Source organism: Camelus ferus, chromosome 13 (assembly GCF_009834535.1).
Source record: "Camelus ferus isolate YT-003-E chromosome 13, BCGSAC_Cfer_1.0, whole genome shotgun sequence".
In the NCBI taxonomy this organism is placed as follows: domain Eukaryota; kingdom Metazoa; phylum Chordata; class Mammalia; order Artiodactyla; family Camelidae; genus Camelus; species Camelus ferus.
This window is the reverse complement of record NC_045708.1, coordinates 31,158,122-31,176,511: the sequence shown is the minus strand read 5'-3', so window position 1 is coordinate 31,176,511 and position 18,390 is coordinate 31,158,122. Positions and strand designations below refer to the sequence as shown.

The 18,390-nt window shown below is 44.6% G+C and overlaps 1 protein-coding gene across 4 annotated transcripts in view; it reads right to left on the bottom strand.

The window, feature by feature from the left end:
• The window catches only part of SZT2 (SZT2 subunit of KICSTOR complex), a 49,341-nt gene extending 31,081 nt beyond the window's left edge, over window positions 1–18,260 (bottom strand). For all 4 annotated transcript variants that reach the window (XM_032494035.1, XM_032494037.1, XM_032494036.1 and 1 more), the window contains exons 1-7: window positions 18,154–18,260; window positions 8,695–8,820; window positions 8,210–8,383; window positions 7,743–7,913; window positions 4,358–4,489; window positions 3,465–3,606; window positions 2,943–3,049 (exon numbers count right to left, since the gene is read on the bottom strand). In XM_032494035.1, the coding sequence (XP_032349926.1) occupies window positions 2,943–3,049; window positions 3,465–3,606; window positions 4,358–4,489; window positions 7,743–7,913; window positions 8,210–8,383; window positions 8,695–8,820; window positions 18,154–18,180 (879 nt within the window). In that variant the 5' untranslated portion in view covers window positions 18,181–18,260. The remainder of the gene's footprint in view (window positions 1–2,942; window positions 3,050–3,464; window positions 3,607–4,357; window positions 4,490–7,742; window positions 7,914–8,209; window positions 8,384–8,694; window positions 8,821–18,153) is intronic.
• Window positions 18,261–18,390: the final 130 nt, after the last annotated feature.

Sequence of the window (18,390 nt, the reverse complement as noted above, 5' to 3'; positions counted from 1 at the left end):
CTGGGGATTAAAATGCAGCAGGTCTGGGGTGGGATCTGAGACTCTTCATTTCTAACAAGCTCCCTGGTGATGCCAGCACTGCAAGTCTGTGAACCAAATTTTGAGCATCAAGCCTATAGATCAGAGATTGGCAAACTACATAGAACCTGTGGGCCAAATCTAGCCTATTACCTATTTTTGTAAATAAAGTTTTATTGGAACACAGCCACACCCATTCATTCTCATGTTCTCTGTGCTTGTTTTCATGCTACAAGAGCAGAGCTGAGTGGTTCTGACAACCATATGGACCACAGAGCTTAAAAATATTTACTAGTTGGCCCTTTACAGAAAATGTTTCAGATGTATTCTCAATGGTTCATGCAATTCCCTAGCTCTCAGCTCCTTAACCCTCATCTCCAGGAACCCTCTCAATTCCACTTATCTGCCCGCTGGCTACACATTTGCCCTTGGCTTCACCTGGAACTAACTTCCGCTTTGCAATTTCAATTGCCACATACCACTGATTACAAAAAACTTTGTCCTTTTTTTTTTCTCTAGGTTTCTTTCATCCTGCTCTTCCTACTGCTGTTCTTTGACCTCATTAAGACTCCCAAGCCTTGAACCTCTGCTCCTTTCAAATCTATCCAAGTCCTCCTGGCCCTCCTTTCTCAACCTAGCCTGAATCCCATGTTCAAGCAACTTCGCATGCCTCATCCTCAACTCCCTGGCCCTCTTGACTTTATTCGGCTTCCACCTGAAAACCCCAACTAGGATCACAAGCTCTATACTCAGATCTCAAATGAGATCCCAAGGGATCTCAAATACAAAAAAACTTCAAAGTTGTGTAGGTCGGCACCACATCAAAATATCACGCCCATGGAGGGGGAGGGTATAGCTCAGTGGTAGAGCGCATGCTTAGTGTGCTCGAGGGCCTGGGTTCAACACCAAGTACCTCCCTTAGAATAAATAAATAATTACCTTCACCATAAGCAAAACAAAACAAAACAACAACAAAAACCACCACACCCAATCCCACTAGGCCTTCAGGGCTGTCCTCAGTGCTGCTCCTCCTTTCTGACTCTGGCTCCCGCCCTTATAGTACACACCTTCACCTTCTACTTCACCAAGAAATCAGAAGCCTTTGGGGGAATTTATCTACATTTTACTTCTTAGTCTCAAAGAAGAAGTGACCCTTTCCTGCTCCAAAAGAATCCCTCAGTCTGTTTCCTGAACTGATGCCCTCCTGTCAGTTTAGGGACTCCATCCAGCTTCCTCTCCTTTCCCTTATTTTCCAACTCTGCTTCACCAAGGCTCCTTAGAAGCATCTTGAAGTCTCTAGCCTAAAAAATAAAACACAACAGAACAAAACACCCCTCTCCTTCCACCCCGTGTTTCCCTCTGGCTGCCGCGCTCTCTGGCTCCCCGCTTGATCTGAACAACCAAATTCCATCTGTCAATACTCGTCTCCACTTTCTTCTCCTCTATCCACTCTCAATCCACCACCATTGCCCTCGCCACCTCTCCACTGAAACGGCCTGGAAAAGATCCCCGTGACCTCCGAATCATCAAATCCAAAGGGCACTTTTCATTCCTCATTTTACATGATCTCTGTGCTGCATCTCACCCTGTAAAGTACCCCTTTCTTCCTCAAACTCTAACTTCTTTAACACTGGAATCTCCTGGTTCTTGTCTGATCATTTCCCTTCATTCTTTGCTGGGCCCTCTTCCTATAAAAGACCTTTAAACACTGGTGACCCCCAAGTTCTTTGGGGACCCTCTTCTCTTCTCAATTACCATCTGTAGGCTGCCAAATCCTAATTCTCTATCTCTCAATAGTGCTGTCTCCTGAGTATCAGATCTGCACATCCAACTGCTAACTGCAGTCATTTATTGCATAATTATGCACCATGCTAAGCACTTTCAATGTATCATCTCATCCAGTGAGGTAGGTATATTATAATCTCCATTTACAAATGAATCCAACCAAGCAGTGAAGTGGCGTGCCCAACGTCACACACCTAGTAAGTGGAGCCAGGATTCTGGCCAGGCATGCCCAACTCCGAAGGTGACGTTTAAACTGCTATCCTGCTGACCCAAGGCACAATGTACACACACACGTACACACACACACCTGGATTCACTGTCCTGTCCTCACGCCACCCCAATTGCTTCTCTCCATTTGCTTCACCAGCTGAAGTCAGAAATGTGGAGACATCCTTAGCCCCTCCTTCTCACCACCCCTCACATTTTGCTAATCATAAGTCATGTTGACTCTACCTCTTCATTTTTTCAGTCCTACCCCTTTCTCTCTTACCCCGAATTCCCCTATTTAAGCCCTGATCCTGTCTCACCTGACACTGCAGTTTAACTGCCTCCCTGACTCCACTCCTGCCCTTTCCCCAGGAATGAGTGACCTTTGTAAAACATAAACCCAACTAGTGATTTTCCTTCTATTTCTCTGTATTGACCATAGAATTTTGCTGGAACTCCTAACATAGCAGAACTGGCTCTCCAAGCTCTGGCCTCTGCCTACTCTCCAGCCTTGTCTCCCATGGCTCTTTGCCTCCTATAGTCCATCAATCCAAAGTGGCCACAGGTCTCTGAAAACACCTACTTCTTCCTTTGCTTGAACTAGTTGACATGAGTTTTCTGACCCCTGCAACCAAAACAGTAATGACTAATAACGGGGGAGGTAGAACAGGAACTGACTGCCACATTGCAAATTCTGCATTCTTCTTACTATAACACGCTGCCTCTCACATCCTAAGGAAAGAGGACAAAGACCAGAGTTCTCTCCCACCACCGCACCTACCCTGTTCTAGACATGAAGCCCCCACTCCAGCCCCTCCAGGATGATGTTATTGGCTTTACCTGGGACATCAATGCCTGCAAGAAAGTGACCAGCCATATCCCACCTTGTGAGCTATCACACCTCCCTCTCCTCCTTCCCAGAAAGTACTCACCTGCACAAAGGAACAAGCCACAGTGCCACTGCGAAGCTGGTTCAGCAACGTCTCACAGACAGCAACATCAGGGACACTGGTCACCCCATCTGTGATCACAATGATACCTGGAGCAGGAAACACCAGACTCAGACGTGGGGACACTGACCAGATGAAAGTTACAAGGAGGCATCCAACTGACGGGGCCCTGAAGTCCTTAGTGTCCACCAAATAATGTGTCTCATAATCTTCCAACAATTCCTTCTTTCCTTCCCTCCTGCTCCTTCCTCTTGAGGGCTGGATCCCAAACTCCTCCAGAGTGATGTCCTTAGAGCTCTATTCCTTTCCACTAGGGTCCCTAATGATTGTCAGAGCTGGGGTACTTGAGGTATACACTAATAAACATTTACCACTTACAAACAGGGAAACAGATCCTCTTCCCTGGGACCAGATGATCCCCTGGAACCTCTATCTTTGCTGACAATGCCCCCCGTCCTTCCTATATCCTATTTCCCCAATCCCACCAACATTCCTTCTACTGACCTGCACTAGAGTTTGAGGGCAGCAACTGCAGTGCCAAGATGCCTTGACGAATCATACTGACCAGCCCAAGATCAGCTGTCACCATGGAGACTCCCACTTTCCGGCCTGGGGGCTCCCCTGAGTCTGGGGACTGGTCCTCTGCCTGGCCCAAGTTACAAAAAAGATAGAATGGGACAGATGGCATTGCTGTTCCATACACAGTAAAGCCAGAATTTGTAGCCCAGCACCGCCTAGGCCAAACGGGCCTAATCCTATGAGCACCCCAAATACCCTACTATGCTGCCAAGTCCTGACTATGCCCCCTACCCTACTGTGTGCTTGGATACTGACCCTCAGATGGGCAGGGAGTCCAGCACCAAATGAAGCACCAGATTGTACTGGAGCAGGGTTTCCCCACCTTTTGCCAATAGGGCCCCCTTTCCGTCTTTTTTCCATCGCCATTGTGAAATATCTAATACATCAATCAAATTAAGTCTTCAGACATATAGAACTGCCATCTGCCTGGCTACTTCTAGGATTTCTCAAGGAATGAGAGAGTGCATTCCAGTGAGCCCAAGCAGCTTTATCACTGATTGTACAAAATACTAGTCGTCAAAGCCACCCACGATCACCTTCTCAGATCCACGGGGGGAGAAGATCCAGGTCTGAAGAAACACAAGCAAATGGCCTTCACGTTTTCTCCCAGCAGGGCTGTGTGCCTTGGAGAGTGTATCTGAGCCCTCTTCCAACAGGGAGCCTGCTGTGTGCGCTCACTAGCACTTCTATCCTGGCTCCCTCACCCTGACTCTTAGCCCTTGTTTCTGCCATCTTTTCCCTCTATATTTGACTTGTCCTTCCTCTCTCCTCTCTGTCCTCCTTTCAAGCGGCCTCATCCCACTTTCTCCCGCACACACCTGGCTCTGGGGGTCATACTGCTGCTGCAGCGTGGTGGCCACCTTATCCTCAAAGAGGCAGAGCTGCTCATACACCTGCTGCAGGAACGCCTCCCGCTGAGAAGGGTCCAAAAGGCAGCCCTGGACCAGCACCTGAGAAGCACAAGGGGAAGACCCAGACATGAAGGTCAGGGGGACACTGGACAGCATCCCTCTGGTCTCCCTATCAATTCTACATTCTGGGCTTCCCCAAGCCTCCGCATGGGGGAGCCATAAGATCTTCCAGCTTCTATCTTGGCCTCTGGGACATTGTCTTTATAAGCTGCCCTACCAGGCAGGGCCTTTTTTATTTTGACTCCTACTTTTTTCTTCTTGTTGATTTCTAAGCACTACACACAGAAGCTGTTCTGGAACTTTTCTCTTTTTTAGGCTCAAAATCTTCTTATTCCCCCAATGACTGCTCCATCCTTCATTTTTGCCTCAGGGTTAACACCTACCCCCTCTTCACAGAGAAAGGTAACCAGTCAACAGGAACTCCCCACTCACCCTAACCCCGAGTGTGTACTACTCTCCAAACCACTGAAAATGTCTGCTAGACATTTATATCTACCTTTGTTCTTGTTCTTTCTTTGAGGCTCGGAAGAAAAGATTCCTCCTTCTCTTTCTCCCTAAAGGTAATCTTTCCATCCAATCTTGGATCTTTTATCTTTTGTCTCTCTAATATCTTCATTCCCTCTCCATGGGGTTTCTTCCCTTCTATGCTCCCATCCTAAGAGTTTTATACAGGCTTAGTGACCCCTGGGATCTCTCCTCTCCCTCTCTTCATCAGACTCCTACAGCCTGTCCACATCTTCCCAGCCCCCGCCTGCCTGTGCCACAGCCGGAAAAGGCGAGAGTGAGACTCTGGACCACTAAAAACCTGACTGTGAGAAAAAAAAATACAAACAGAATCAGAGGAATAGTGGGAAGTGGGGCTGGGGAAAGGGGAGAAAGATGTTCAGAGATGTACTGTTTAGAAGACTGAAAACTTGGTCAACCCAAGGGTCAAATAATAAGGGTCTGGCTACATATATAATGACAAAATATGATAAAATATTAAGTCAAGCTGCCATTAAGAATCATGTTTTCGAAAAACATTTAGTGACACAGAAAAACACCCATATGATACTTTAAAAAGTCAAGATGTAAAACAGTGTGTCTGGAATGAGTTGGGTGTTTCTCCTCTCTCTGGATGGAGGGGTGGTAGTGAGGGGAGGGAAACACATACTCATAGACAAGTAAGGAACTCCATAACACATGTCAGTAGTAGTTATTTCCAGGTGGTGTGTTACAAGTGAGTTTTGTTTTTCTTTATATTTTATGTATTTTTCAAATTTCCTTCAATGGACATGTATTATAAGTGTCATAACTATTTTTTTTTTTTGAAGAACAGCACAATCCACGTTGAGGGAGCTATGGAGACAGTGAGGAAGCTGCCTGACTTCTTAGCTGACTTAGTGACAAGTGACCCTGGGGCTTACCTAAGTTCTCAGCCCTCTCCTTCTCCCCAGCTGCTGTCCTTGTTCAGGCCTTAACTCCCGCCCCATGCTGCAAGAATCTTCCGCCTGTTCTCCCCAATCCAGAATTTGTCCCCCAATCCATCTTCCTCACTGGTCACAAACAAGAGTGACCTTCCTAGTGTACACAACTAATCCTGTTACTGACATTCAAAACCTTCAGTGGTTCTCTACCATCCGTGGCTAATGGTTTTAACAGCTAGCATCTGCATGTTTGCTATGCGGCAGGCACTTTTTTAAGTGCTTGACATGCATACTTCAATCACTGTATGATACTGGGACTGTTAACATTCATATTTTGGAGAAAGGACCCAGGTGCACAGAGAAGTTAAACAATCTGCATAATGGCATACAGTGGTATAGCCAGAAAGCAAATAAAGCAATGTGATTCCAGATCCAGTGCTCTTCACCACCATATTAAGCTCCCAGACAGAATAAAGTACAAGTTCTTAGCCATGACACTCCAGGACTTTCATAATGATGCCCGACCTCTTTCTCCAGTCTCCTCTTTACCACCACCCCTCCCCCATTCAAACTTCACTGTGTCAAACTGAGTAACATGTAGTTTCCTAGAACACCTGTGATTGAGAACACAGTTTCATACTTCTGTCTTGGCTTTTGTTGGCCCCTCTGCCTGGAAAGCCCATTTGCTCTTCTCTGAGTGGTTAACATCCTTTAAAACTCAGTTCAAATGCCTCTTTGTCCAGTAGTCTTTCCTGTTGCTGCTCCAGACTGGGCTGGCTGCTCCCACTGCACCTGAGTCATCACTTATCAGTGCCCTTATCACATTCAACTGAAATTACCTCCTTCAATATCTGTCTCTCCTACTAAACACTCAACTCTTCCTATTAGGATAGGGACAGTGTCTGATTAATCTAGCCCAGGACCTAGCCCAGGCCTGGTGTAGATCAGGCTTCAGTAAGTGTTTGTCAAACCAAACTATGTGTTGAGTGATTATCTGACACCCAGGCTTTCCTGACTTGACTGTGAGCACCTGCAAAGCCAGACCTCTGTCTGGGAATATAGCCTACAACCAATAGACCTAACATCTCTACTAGGAGATTACTTTAAACCAGGGCAGAGGGCTGGATCCAGACATGAACCAATTACCTTGTGGTATATTTCAGCCCCTCAGATGCCGTTCTTTGCATCCCCTTCTCTCAAAGCCATTTGATGGCTAAGGTGACAATGTAGCCACCAGGGACAGTTTCAGGGTAAGCCCTTACCAACAGTGAAGGGTGGTTAAGAGCAGAAGAGGGGAAACTGGGCCAATGCTTATCTAAGCCGAAAACAGATATTCCAGTAACAGACTTGGCCGTTCTCCCAAAGGAGTGCCTTCTGATAGCCTGCTTGGGTGTTGGATAAGCCCTGTAATTATCTGTATGGTCAGCATTACACCCGACAGTTCAGGGGGCCCTCAGAGAAAATGACCCTCCTCTGTCCCTGGAAAAATAATGTTTCTGGATCTTTGTTATTTTTAAAAATCATAGAACTGTCCTAAAAGACAATCTTCTGGGGGTAGTGCCAGGAGTTAGGACGTTAGCAAACCTTCTGATAGAACTAAAGGAGGCAGGGGAGAGAAAACAGACATTCAATGGCCAGAACCCGAGACTCACAGGAGTGAGAGAGGCATTTGTCTAATCAATGCCAGCCGACCTACAGCAGATGGGAAGGCCCTTTAAGACCAGAGCAGTAGATTCTTCTTCAGAGGAGACTCACAGAGATAACTAAGAAACAGGTTCAAGAAGAGCTGGGGACTTTGGGCACAGAGAGTAGAGACAGGATCAGAACTTGGTCAGTGGACTATCAATTAGGTCTGAGAATACGAAGTTGGAGAAAGGATGCAATACCTGGTGGGACTGCAGGCCAATGATTGAGGAGTAGGCCTGGATAGTGACGTAGATCTCAGGCTGGAAGTCGATGCAAGATCCAGGCACTCGGAAGGGCCGAAGCAGCCCGCCTAAGCAGCGGGAGAGGGCATGGAAAACTTCATCAAACAAGATCTCCCCTGTGGAATCATCCTGAGGGCAATGCAGAGAAAGGTCTCTCAAGGGTAACCAAAGGCAGCCCTGAGCAGAGGGCAGGAACAAGCAGCTTCCATGGGTCAGTGGGACTATATCCTAAGGTTGATCAGACCCCCAAATACAGTGCCCTAGATGGAACCGGATCTGTCTTCAAACACCCACCATCTTTTACACGCCTTTCTCCTTCCTACCATGGTTAGCTGGTATCATTTTTCCTTTGTCCCAGGCCTCTCCCTCTTCTCCTCCTTTCCCACCCCATCCTTTCTGCTCTCTGTCTCCCTCCGACCCCTTACCACAATGCCAGTAGATGGGCTGAGGTCCAGCTCAATGACAAATCGATACTGCCAGGCCAGGAAGGTGACCCGGGTGGATGGGACAAGGAGGAATGGCCTTGGGACCACTGGTTCATCTGGCTGCCACCCAGGAGGCAGGACACTGAGGACTTCCAATTCCTCCTCAGACTGAAGCTGACAATTAGGATGGAGAGAAAAGGAAAGAGTCAGGGAAGAGTCACTCCCTTCTTCCCAGAACCTGACTGCCACATCCAAAATGACACACCATCAGCTCTACCTCCTGCAACCCCACCATGTACTCTTTCGAGCTGGACAAAGTGATTAAACAAAATTTCCCCCGTGGAATCATTTTGTGGGCATAGCAACTTGCCCCTCCTGGAATCAGACCCCTCAGAGTTAGTCTCCCCTTCTGTCTGTTTCCAGCACCTTCCTTAAAAAATAAAAAAGATCCTCTGGATCACATCCTGTGTGTCTCTGGACCTCACCAGCATCTCTTGGGGTGTGGCCTGCACAGTCTGATGCAGGTGATTGAGGAACCAAGCCAGGCGAACATTTCGGGAGATTCGGTAATCCTTTTTCATCAACAGGAACACCTGCCCAGCTTCTTCCACCTGGGGACGAAGAGAGACATTTCATCGATCTATAAAGATTCACTGAAGAGGGAGGGTATAGCTCAAGTGGTAAAGTGCATGCTTAGCCTGCATGAGGTCCTGGATTCAATCCCCAGTACCTCCTCCAAAAATAAGAAAGCCTAATTACCCGCCCCCCAATAAGATAATCAAATAATATAATAATAAATAAATGAAATACAAAAAAATAATAAAGTCATTGATTAAAAAAAAAAGATTCAGTAAGTTCCTAGTATATGGAGATCATGGTGCAAGTAACTTGCCAAAGAGCTTAGAATCCATCAGTGAGAAACAAGGCAGCAGAGATGAAACCTTTATCCCCACCTCAGTGCAAGGTGTCCCCAAGAATTCAGTTCTCAACTCTCTGCTCCCATTCCCCCTATGAAGACCTCTATAGAGACAGAGTGACCTTTGCACATTTCAATGTATATGTCTGTTTCGCCTATAAACTCTAAGTTCCTTGAGGGCAGGGACTGTGTTTTGCTCTACTTTTGTGTCCCTGTGCTTGGCAAATTGCTTAAAACAAAGCAGTCACTCAGTAACACCTGGCAGTTCCTCCTAATAAGCCTTGACAGCAGCAGGCACTAAAGGAATCTTCACCGGGTGAATGGCAAGCCTGCCAAAGACCTCAAAACCAAACTTCTGTGGGTCACGGTCTCCTGCCCCCACCCTCCTCAGTTGTCAACACCCTAGTTCCTTCCTTCCATTGCCTCAAGGGCAGTCCATTTAACAATGTCTTAACCAGCATCAGTTCCCTTGCCAGTGCCCTCACCTTCCACTACACAAGCCCAGCCAAATCCTGACTTAGATGAATCTGACCTTTTCCCTTATCCACATGAATAGCCATGCCAGTTGCACTTTGGCAGAAACTCATCACCTCACCAGTGGTGCCACTTCTTGCAGCCTTTACCAATCCAGCAACCTCTCCTAACCTCCTCACCTTTTCCAACTTCTCAACCCCCGCAGTCCTGGCAGATAAACTTGCCTACTGTTTCACAGAGAAAATAAGGGTCAAATGGTCTGAACTCCTCAAATGTTTCCTCCAGATTAATCCTTATCTGTAACATTCCTTTACTCCTTACTCTTGCCTCAGACGAAAAGATTGCTCTCCTCCTGTTCTAGACAAACTGCAAATTTCTCCTCTTGTGTTTCTAGTGAGGAGGGAAACACCAGGCTGCGAGAAAGTGAGCAGAAGTCGTGACTGCCTACTGAAAACGGGGTGCTGAAAGGAAGTGAAGTTTTTCTTTTTCAAAAATAGGGAAATATGCATAGAGAAGAGGTGGAAAAAGTCCTGGAAGAGCAATAATGAAGGGTGCCTGATGTCAGAGAACAGTGTGGAGAGCTGATATGCAACGACTAAAGATGAAGAAAATCTTTCTTCTCCAAGACAGAAGGCAAGCATCAAGAGATATAGGAGACATTGGGAAATGGCAGAGATGAGAGGAAAAGGAAGAGGGAAGAAACTCATACTTATTGAGCACCTAAAATACATTCCATAGTGCACTGTAGAGGTTAAGGACAAGAATTTCAGATTCAGACAGCCTGGGTTTGAATCCCAATTCAGCCCCTTATTACCTGTGAGATGGTGGAAAATGTACTTAACTTATTTAAGCCTGTGTCCTCATTTGTAAAATGGAGATAAATCCTAACACCGATCTAGTAGTGCTGCTCTGTGGACGCAGTGAAATCACACGCATATAAAGTGCTCAGCACAGTGCACGGCACTTAGTAAGAATATAACAAAAGTTCACTATTACAGGTTATCACTGGGCACAGCACTAGGGCTCCTCATATAAGTAACCATATAAGTAATTACTTGTGTGAAGTAATTCAGTCTTCACACAAAACATTTAACAGAAGAAAACTGAGGTCCGAAAAAGTTAAGTGACTTAGCATAATTTGTAGGCATAGGGTCAGAAGTCAAACCCAAGCCTGATGAGCTGCAAAGCCCATCTACTGAGCATGACAAATGGATCAAACTGAGGGCTTGAGAGCAGAGAGGATTTAAAGTGGTCACAAGAAGGAACACAATGGGGGTTTATAAGTAGAAAGGATGTTTGACATAATCAGAAAGATAAAAAGACAATTTAAACATCGATATGATGTGATTCAATATTTTTGTGCTATGTCTCTATACCATCTAAAACCACACTTTGGGAAATATGATTGTCTACTATACGGTTTCCCTACACTGGACTGAGTCAGCCCTGGCTGGGATTCTGGATTTTATCCAAGAATTAAGTCAAGGTACTGAACCCCTTCCTTCAGCAGGGCAGTACTATTACATCTGCATTTTAAAAAATTCCCTCTGGCTACCATATGATTCCAAAAGACCCCCTAACAGCCATGAGAGATGACAGTGGCCTAGACCAGAGCGACTCAAAGTGGCCATTCTGTGAACTGTTTGAGACTGTTCCCTGATGGCACCAGGATTTATGCTAGTATGTAAAACCAGCACTGCCTTTCACTGAGAAACTCATGGAAAAAGTTAGCTGAATTAACCTACAAGACAAGTAAGCTTAGCTGCATTTTAAGGGATCTTTAGAATAAGATGAAAAAGAACTGGTGATTAATTGGAAGTGGGGAGGAAAGTAATTTTAAAAAAATTTCAAGGATGACTAAGGTAACATGAGAAACCAGTAAGCTGCAGGGTGATTTCCATGTTAGCTAGAGAAATCAGATGTAGTTATCTCCCATCACTTCTAAACACCACCCCCTCAAGAAGTCCCATCAAATTGTACGCTCGTATTACCACACTCCTAAAAACAAAAGGGGTCTTTTGGCAAAGAAGGAAACTGCAGCAATGACTTGACCTCTCTACCTCTGATCCCTGGTCTCAGGATGAGATACCCTCATAAACCAGGCAACTTCTCCCTCAGGACTGACTGAGCTGGTGCGGGTGATATCAGAGACCTCTCTTGTCTATGAATTGACTATGCTGGAGCCTTGCCAAGGTTCTTATCTAAAAACAGAGTGGGTTGGGGCTCAGTATTATCAGGATAGGAAGGATATCCCAGGTCAGCAGCCCTTTCTGTTTATCACTCTATCCCCAGAGTCTGGTGCACTGCCTGGCAATAGGATGCTCAATACAATTTTGCTGAATAAGTGAATTCACTGTATGTTTTAAGCAAAGCAAATTCAATATTTAAAACGAATCATAAGCAGTACAACTCTTCTCACAGCAAGGTCATCTTAACACTAGTCTCAATACTATTTTCCTTTTGTTCTTCCTTGGTACAGACTTATTTTTTCAAATGCCAGTCCGTCTCAGTTATGCAAGGAAACATCAAAGAAAGGAGTTTGGGTCCAGACTGAGTCTGAGTTAAAGGAGGGAGAGCACGTGCTCATGAGTCAGCATCATAAGGAGAGTTGGGGACACCTGCTCATTTCATCTTCTAGGATTAAAATCTTGGCAACTCCAGGTTTAATAAAAGAACCTTCCCAGGATTCCCTGCATTGTTGGGTATCTCTGTTAGGCACTCACAAGACAGTCTGTACTTCCTCAGAGCTTCCACCATAGTTCATAATGAAGAATTTGTGTACTTTTTAATGTTGGTTTCCCCTCCAAGTGTAGAAGCTCCAGGGAGGTAGGGACTATCTATACATTGTTATTTATTTATTTATTTTTTTAATACTTAATTTATTCTTTGGGTTTTTATTTGTTTTTGCTTTGGGGGGAGGTAACTAGGTTTATTTATGTACTTATTTATTTTAATGGAGGTACTGGGGATTGAACCCAGGACCTGGTGCATGCTAGGCATGCACTCTACCACTGAGCTATACGCTCCCCCCTATATACTGTTCTTTGCTGTATCCTTAGCAACTAGAATAGTGCCAAGACACGTTAAGGGTTCAAATAATATTTGTTGAATGAATGTAAGAATGAGAGAAATTGCTCTCACAAGCTATATTTATTCTCTTCTGTTTCAAGCTTTGTTCTTGATATCTTACCAGTGTGTTCTAATTTTTCACTCTTATCAACATCTGCTTTTCGTTGTTCAAGAGTTTCCATCCTTCCTCATTTGTGTTTCGGAAAAACTTACCTATTCTATTGTTTGGATTTTTCCTTTGCCTCTATGAAAGTTGTTTTTACCAAGTTTTTTTTTTCCACTGGTATGTTCCTTCCTGGTATTAACTTCTTTCCTATAATTCTGGAGTCCAGGAAGTGGGGTTTTGGTATAAATTCTCATAGATTTGTTTTAGAAGGAATTACAGTACTATGGAAAGAAAATGTGATATGACAGCTGAGACTCTGGGCCTGAACTTTAGTTTCCTCCTCTACAAAATACCACCACCTACTCCATGATGTGTGAAAGCACACTGTAAAGCCAAAAGTGCCATATAAATGCACACATCAGCAATAACAAGGTGCTGCTTCTTTGAGTCTGGAGGAAGCCCTGCACAGCCATTCACTTCAGCTTTTTGTGCTCACCCCCATACAGTTGGCACAGTTGGAAATTTCTTCACACTGAGCAAGAATCTGTCTTTTTGATAGTAACGTGACCCATTCTTGAAATCTATTCTCTTGAAAATATCTAACTCACTTTGAGTTTTACCTCCTGAGGCCACACAGGGAAAATGTGACCCTCTGCCAAAGGAGAATCTATCAAACATCTGGTGATGACTTGAGTCTTTGCTTCTCCATAATAAACATTCCCAGGTTCCTGAAGTGTATATCAAGCAGCATGGTTTCAAGTTTCCTCACTATTTTATATCTTTGATCATGTGCCTATGAATGAACTCTGGCTGGTCTACTTTTCAACATAAAATGTGGGGGCCAGAATGTAACACAGTACCCAGGTGAGGTCACAGACTCTGAAGTCTCTTAGAGTCTATGCTGGGGAAAGCTTTACCATGCTCCTGACCTGAGAAGCCTCTATGACTTTCTCGCTTGTGCTGCTGTTAAAACACATGCCCCATTCTGTCCTCATGCAGCTGGTGTTTTTGGACACATACAATTATTCAATTAGTCCTATTATATTGGATAAATTCAGTCTATTATTCTATTGTGAAGCTTAGACTGCTGTTTCATCTTCTAGTAAATCTCTTTCCAGCTTAATTTCCCTGATAATTTGATCAGGATGCCATCAAGTCCAAAGAGGACAAAGCAAGGTGAGCATGCATTCATTCATCAGTCAACAAAGTTATGGAGAGCCTGTTACATGCTAGCATTGGGCTAGGTCCTAAGGATACAAGGGAAAGCAAAAATTGGCATCCTCTGCTCACACAAAATTTACCCTAGAATGGAGAAAAAAATTAAGCAAATGCTCACTCTAATTACTATACCATTATAAACGGTGACAGCGTGCCAAAGGGTAAGAATGTGGCTTTATGATAGTATGTAACAAAGTAACCAGACTCAGGCTAGGGCCTGAAGAGAAAGCGACACTCAAGGTTGAGCAGGTATTGCTAAAGTGGGGAGGGAAAGGGGGATACACCAGATGGAGGGTACAGACAAACACTGTGCTATTAGGAAAGCGTCTTCAGACTATGAGTTAGCAGGCTGCTAATTCTACTACTCTGCAGCTTCCAATTCTCCACTTTGTCTTAAAGGTTATTTTGAATGATGGACTGACTCTTCGAGACCAAACTGAAGTCTAGTTCATCAATCAGTTCTTACAGAATTCACTCTCTTGAAACCAAGAACATTTCCTAACTTGAGCTTTCTCGCAGCATTCCCCCTCATACGTGATCCTTCAAAGTCAACAACTACGTTTTCAAAACATCACCCTCTAAGTTTTCTTCACATTTAAGATGTAATTTATCAGAACCAAAAGACTGGAGAATTAATTTAACCAACTAGAATGGTATTTTTCAAAGTGCAAGCCAAGGACCAGCTGTATCAGAATCACCCAAAGTGTTTGTTAAAATGCAGATTCCTGCCCCCCTCTCCCACCCCATTGGGAGGCCAACTGAATAGGAGTTGAGGGCTCAGGAATCTACATTTAACAAGCTCCCCCAAGTGATTCCTCCACTTTACTGCTTGAGAATTCCTGAATGAGTTGTGCTCTCACAGCACCCACCCTCATAGTCCCTAATACTTAATCCTCCTGGGTCTGAAGTGCTTTGGAGTGGTCTGGCAAAGAGAAAGCAGGGCTTTGAAGTCAGAGACCTGGACTCAAATCTGGTTCTAATTCTTGCTATCCAGGTAAACTTGGAGAAGTTAGTTTTCCCAGGTCTCAGTTTTTCCATCGATAACACATAGATAATATCTGCTTCATAAGGATGTTGTTGTAATTCATCAGGAGAGTCAGGTCAATGATAGAGGAAGCCTATCATTCTTTGGAACATTGATTGAGGCCTACATACCATTGATAACAAGATGAATAAAACATCACCAGGCACTGTGCTGCATACCCTGTATACCAGGATGAAGGAACATTGTCCGTCTCATTAATTTGTTGTTTGTTGCTCCTGTCCCTTGGTGGCTAAGGTATAAATTATTTTTGGAGCCTCTCCCAACCCCTGTGCTATTTTCTGATAACAGAGTCCCACCAAACAATGCAGTTTCCAACCACCCCCCCTGGACCACTGCACTTATGTCCAAGTCCTGACCCCTGAGCGTGGCTTCAACCTGAATCATCTTTGCCAGCCTTATCTCTCACCCATCTCCCCCTGAGCTCAAGCGCCTAGGATCAAACACTGGTTCTGCCACTTGTTAGTATAAGGCCCCGGTGAAGTTACTTCAACTCTCTGAGCCTTCGTTTCTTCATCTGTGAAACAGGGATAGTAACAGTACCTATTTCATGGGGATTTTTTGAGTATTAGATGATACTTAGGGCACTCCATGTTAGCGATGCCCACTGTCGCTGCGCCCACACTAGCAGCTGTTTCCTCTCAGCTCCTTGACAGCTCTGAGCTCCTTCTCACCTCTGGATTTTCACTACTCCCCCTGCCTGTAATACACTCTGCCTCTTCTCACAGCCACCTTCTACTCGTGAGAAGGCTTTCTGATCCACCCCTCACCCCACCACTTAACAAGGTAGGTTAAGAACACCTGCTAAACACCCGCTCACTCTACTTTTCCTCTGAGGCACTTATTACCATAATTCAATGTTTGTTCATGCTATTAAAATAGGGGATGTGTCTGACACTGCTCCGTGTCCACCCTGATACTTAGCACAATTCTGAGTCCATAGCAGCATGCATGAAATAACTTAAGTATCTGAGGAATTAATGACTTCTTAAATCCAACTATGCCCAGTTTCTCTCTCTTGGGATTGCAATAACCTCTAACAGTCAGTCACTTTTCTCCCCAGGGGCGGAACTCTTCACTCCCTGTATCTTCTGAGATAAAATTTCCAGAAATGTAAATCAAGAACTAAACAAATGAACTTTTGGCCAAGTGACACTTCCAGGAGTATGTGTCTTGACTCCAAGTTACTTTAGGTTTGCTCTGTTTAATATAGTAGCCACTACCATACGGGGCTACCGAGCCTTTGAGATGTTGCTAGTCCATAGTGAGATGTGCTGAGTGGGGGATGGTATAGCTCAGTGGTAGAGCATGTGCATAGCATGCATGAGGTCCTGAGTTCAATCCCCAGTACCTCCATTAAATAAATAAATAAACCTAATTCCTAATTACCTCCCCTTCAAAAAATAAAAAAAGAATTGCTTAAAAAGAAAAAAGACTAAAATAAAAAAGGATACCAAAAACAAAGTGAGATATGCTGTAAATGTAAAATACACTCTGGGTTTTAAAGACTTGGTACCAAAAAAAGAATGTTAAATATCTTATAATTTATAATATTTCTTACATGTTGAAATAATATTTTGGAAATATGGGGTTAAATAAAACATATTATTAAAATTAATTTTACCTGTTTCTTCTTACCTTTTTAAATGTGGCTGCTAGAAAACTTACACATACGGCTTGCATTAGATTTCTATTGGACAATGCTGTTTCAGACTATCTGCCTAAAAGGTATGTTGTATTTCACCACAACATCCCTCCATTTCTTCTCATTTTAATCTGTAACAAAACATACTCTAAATTCCTTCATAGGTTTATCTCGGTATTGACACTTCTGATGAATGGGATACTCCACCACCACTGTGAACACGTCTGGTTCTTTTAAATGGGATAGCTTCCTAAAACCACATTTAATTCTGAGTCTTACTACACCAAATCCAAAGGAACCGGAGATTTACCATCTGGTGGCTCCTTTATTATTTACACTGCAAACACTATGGCTAAGAACACAAGATCTGCAGCAGACCACCTGTTTTGGAGTCCTGGCTCTACTACTTAATAGCTGTGTAACTTTGTTACTCTTAGTATCTCTGTGCCTCAGCTTCCTCAACTGAAAAAGGGGGATGATAATACTGTCTATTTGGTAGGGTTGAGAGAATTAATTGATGTTGGTAAAGTGCTAAGATGGTATGTAGCACACAGTAGGCATTCAATAAGTAACGACGACTTGTGTCATTATACACATCTCACCCTTCCCACCTACTCATATATTCTCTTGCATTTCTGTGCACCTCTCCTAGTGACACTGTTCTTTCCAAATCTGAGATTTTACATTCCAGTCTTCTAACTCCAAAACTCTGCTGCTCAGCTGACAGCAGCACTTTGGTAAGGTACTTAATTTCTCTCACTTTTCAGCTTTTCTGTAAATAAGAGTGGATATTGCTACCTAACTTGAGTAAGTTTGAGTAACACAATATATGTAAGTTCCTTGCATGGTCCTTAGCACCTAATGGATACTTCATATGCATTTTCTGATTTAGAACATGGGATCCTCACAATACACCATAAGATAGATATTTTATGAAGAAGGAAACAGGATCTGGGAAGTCAAGACTCGCCCAAAGTGGCAGAGAGCTACATGGCAGCTCCAATATTATTGGAAAGAAGTTTTACTCCGAGCCAATTGTTTGAAACCGAAGTCACGAAACCGAAGCTGCTTTCCAAAGGCATGAGAGCTAGAACTAAATTAATTCATGCTGTTTCTGGCATTCGAATGTTTGAAGAAATGCAGAAACCGGCGAAGTATGTCTAAAAAGCCGTGTTGCACTGAAACTGCAACAGAAAATCATGATATAGATTTTGTTAATATCATTATGAGGTCAAAGAAGCCGAGAGCCCTAGAGTCAGCGACGTGGATGAAATTTCAGCAAACAAAATGAGTGACGAGTTTCTCCTCTAGCCCCCAGAGAAAAGCGCGGACCCCGGGGTGAGGAGATGCAATTGTCGGGCCTTCGGGGCTGGCCGGGCCGCCCCCGGACCCGGAGGAGGCCTCGGCCGCGCCCGGCCGCCGGACCCTCCCCCTCTGATCTCGGGGCCCAGCGCTGCGCCCGCCCGCCCCTCACCTCTGGCTCCGGGCGCTCCGAGGCCATCACACAGCCCTCCTGCGCTGGCCCGGGCCAGAGAAGCTGTTTCGCTGGTGACCCCTGACCCGGGTTCCTCGCTCCCAGAAGGAACCGGAAGCGAGTGGGAGGGCTGAGACCTGAGCTTTCTGATTGGCTATCTTGGAAACCGGAAGAGGAAGTAGTTGACGTCACTAATGCCGCCGCAATGCAGGTGAGGATCAGGTTGGCGCTGGTGAC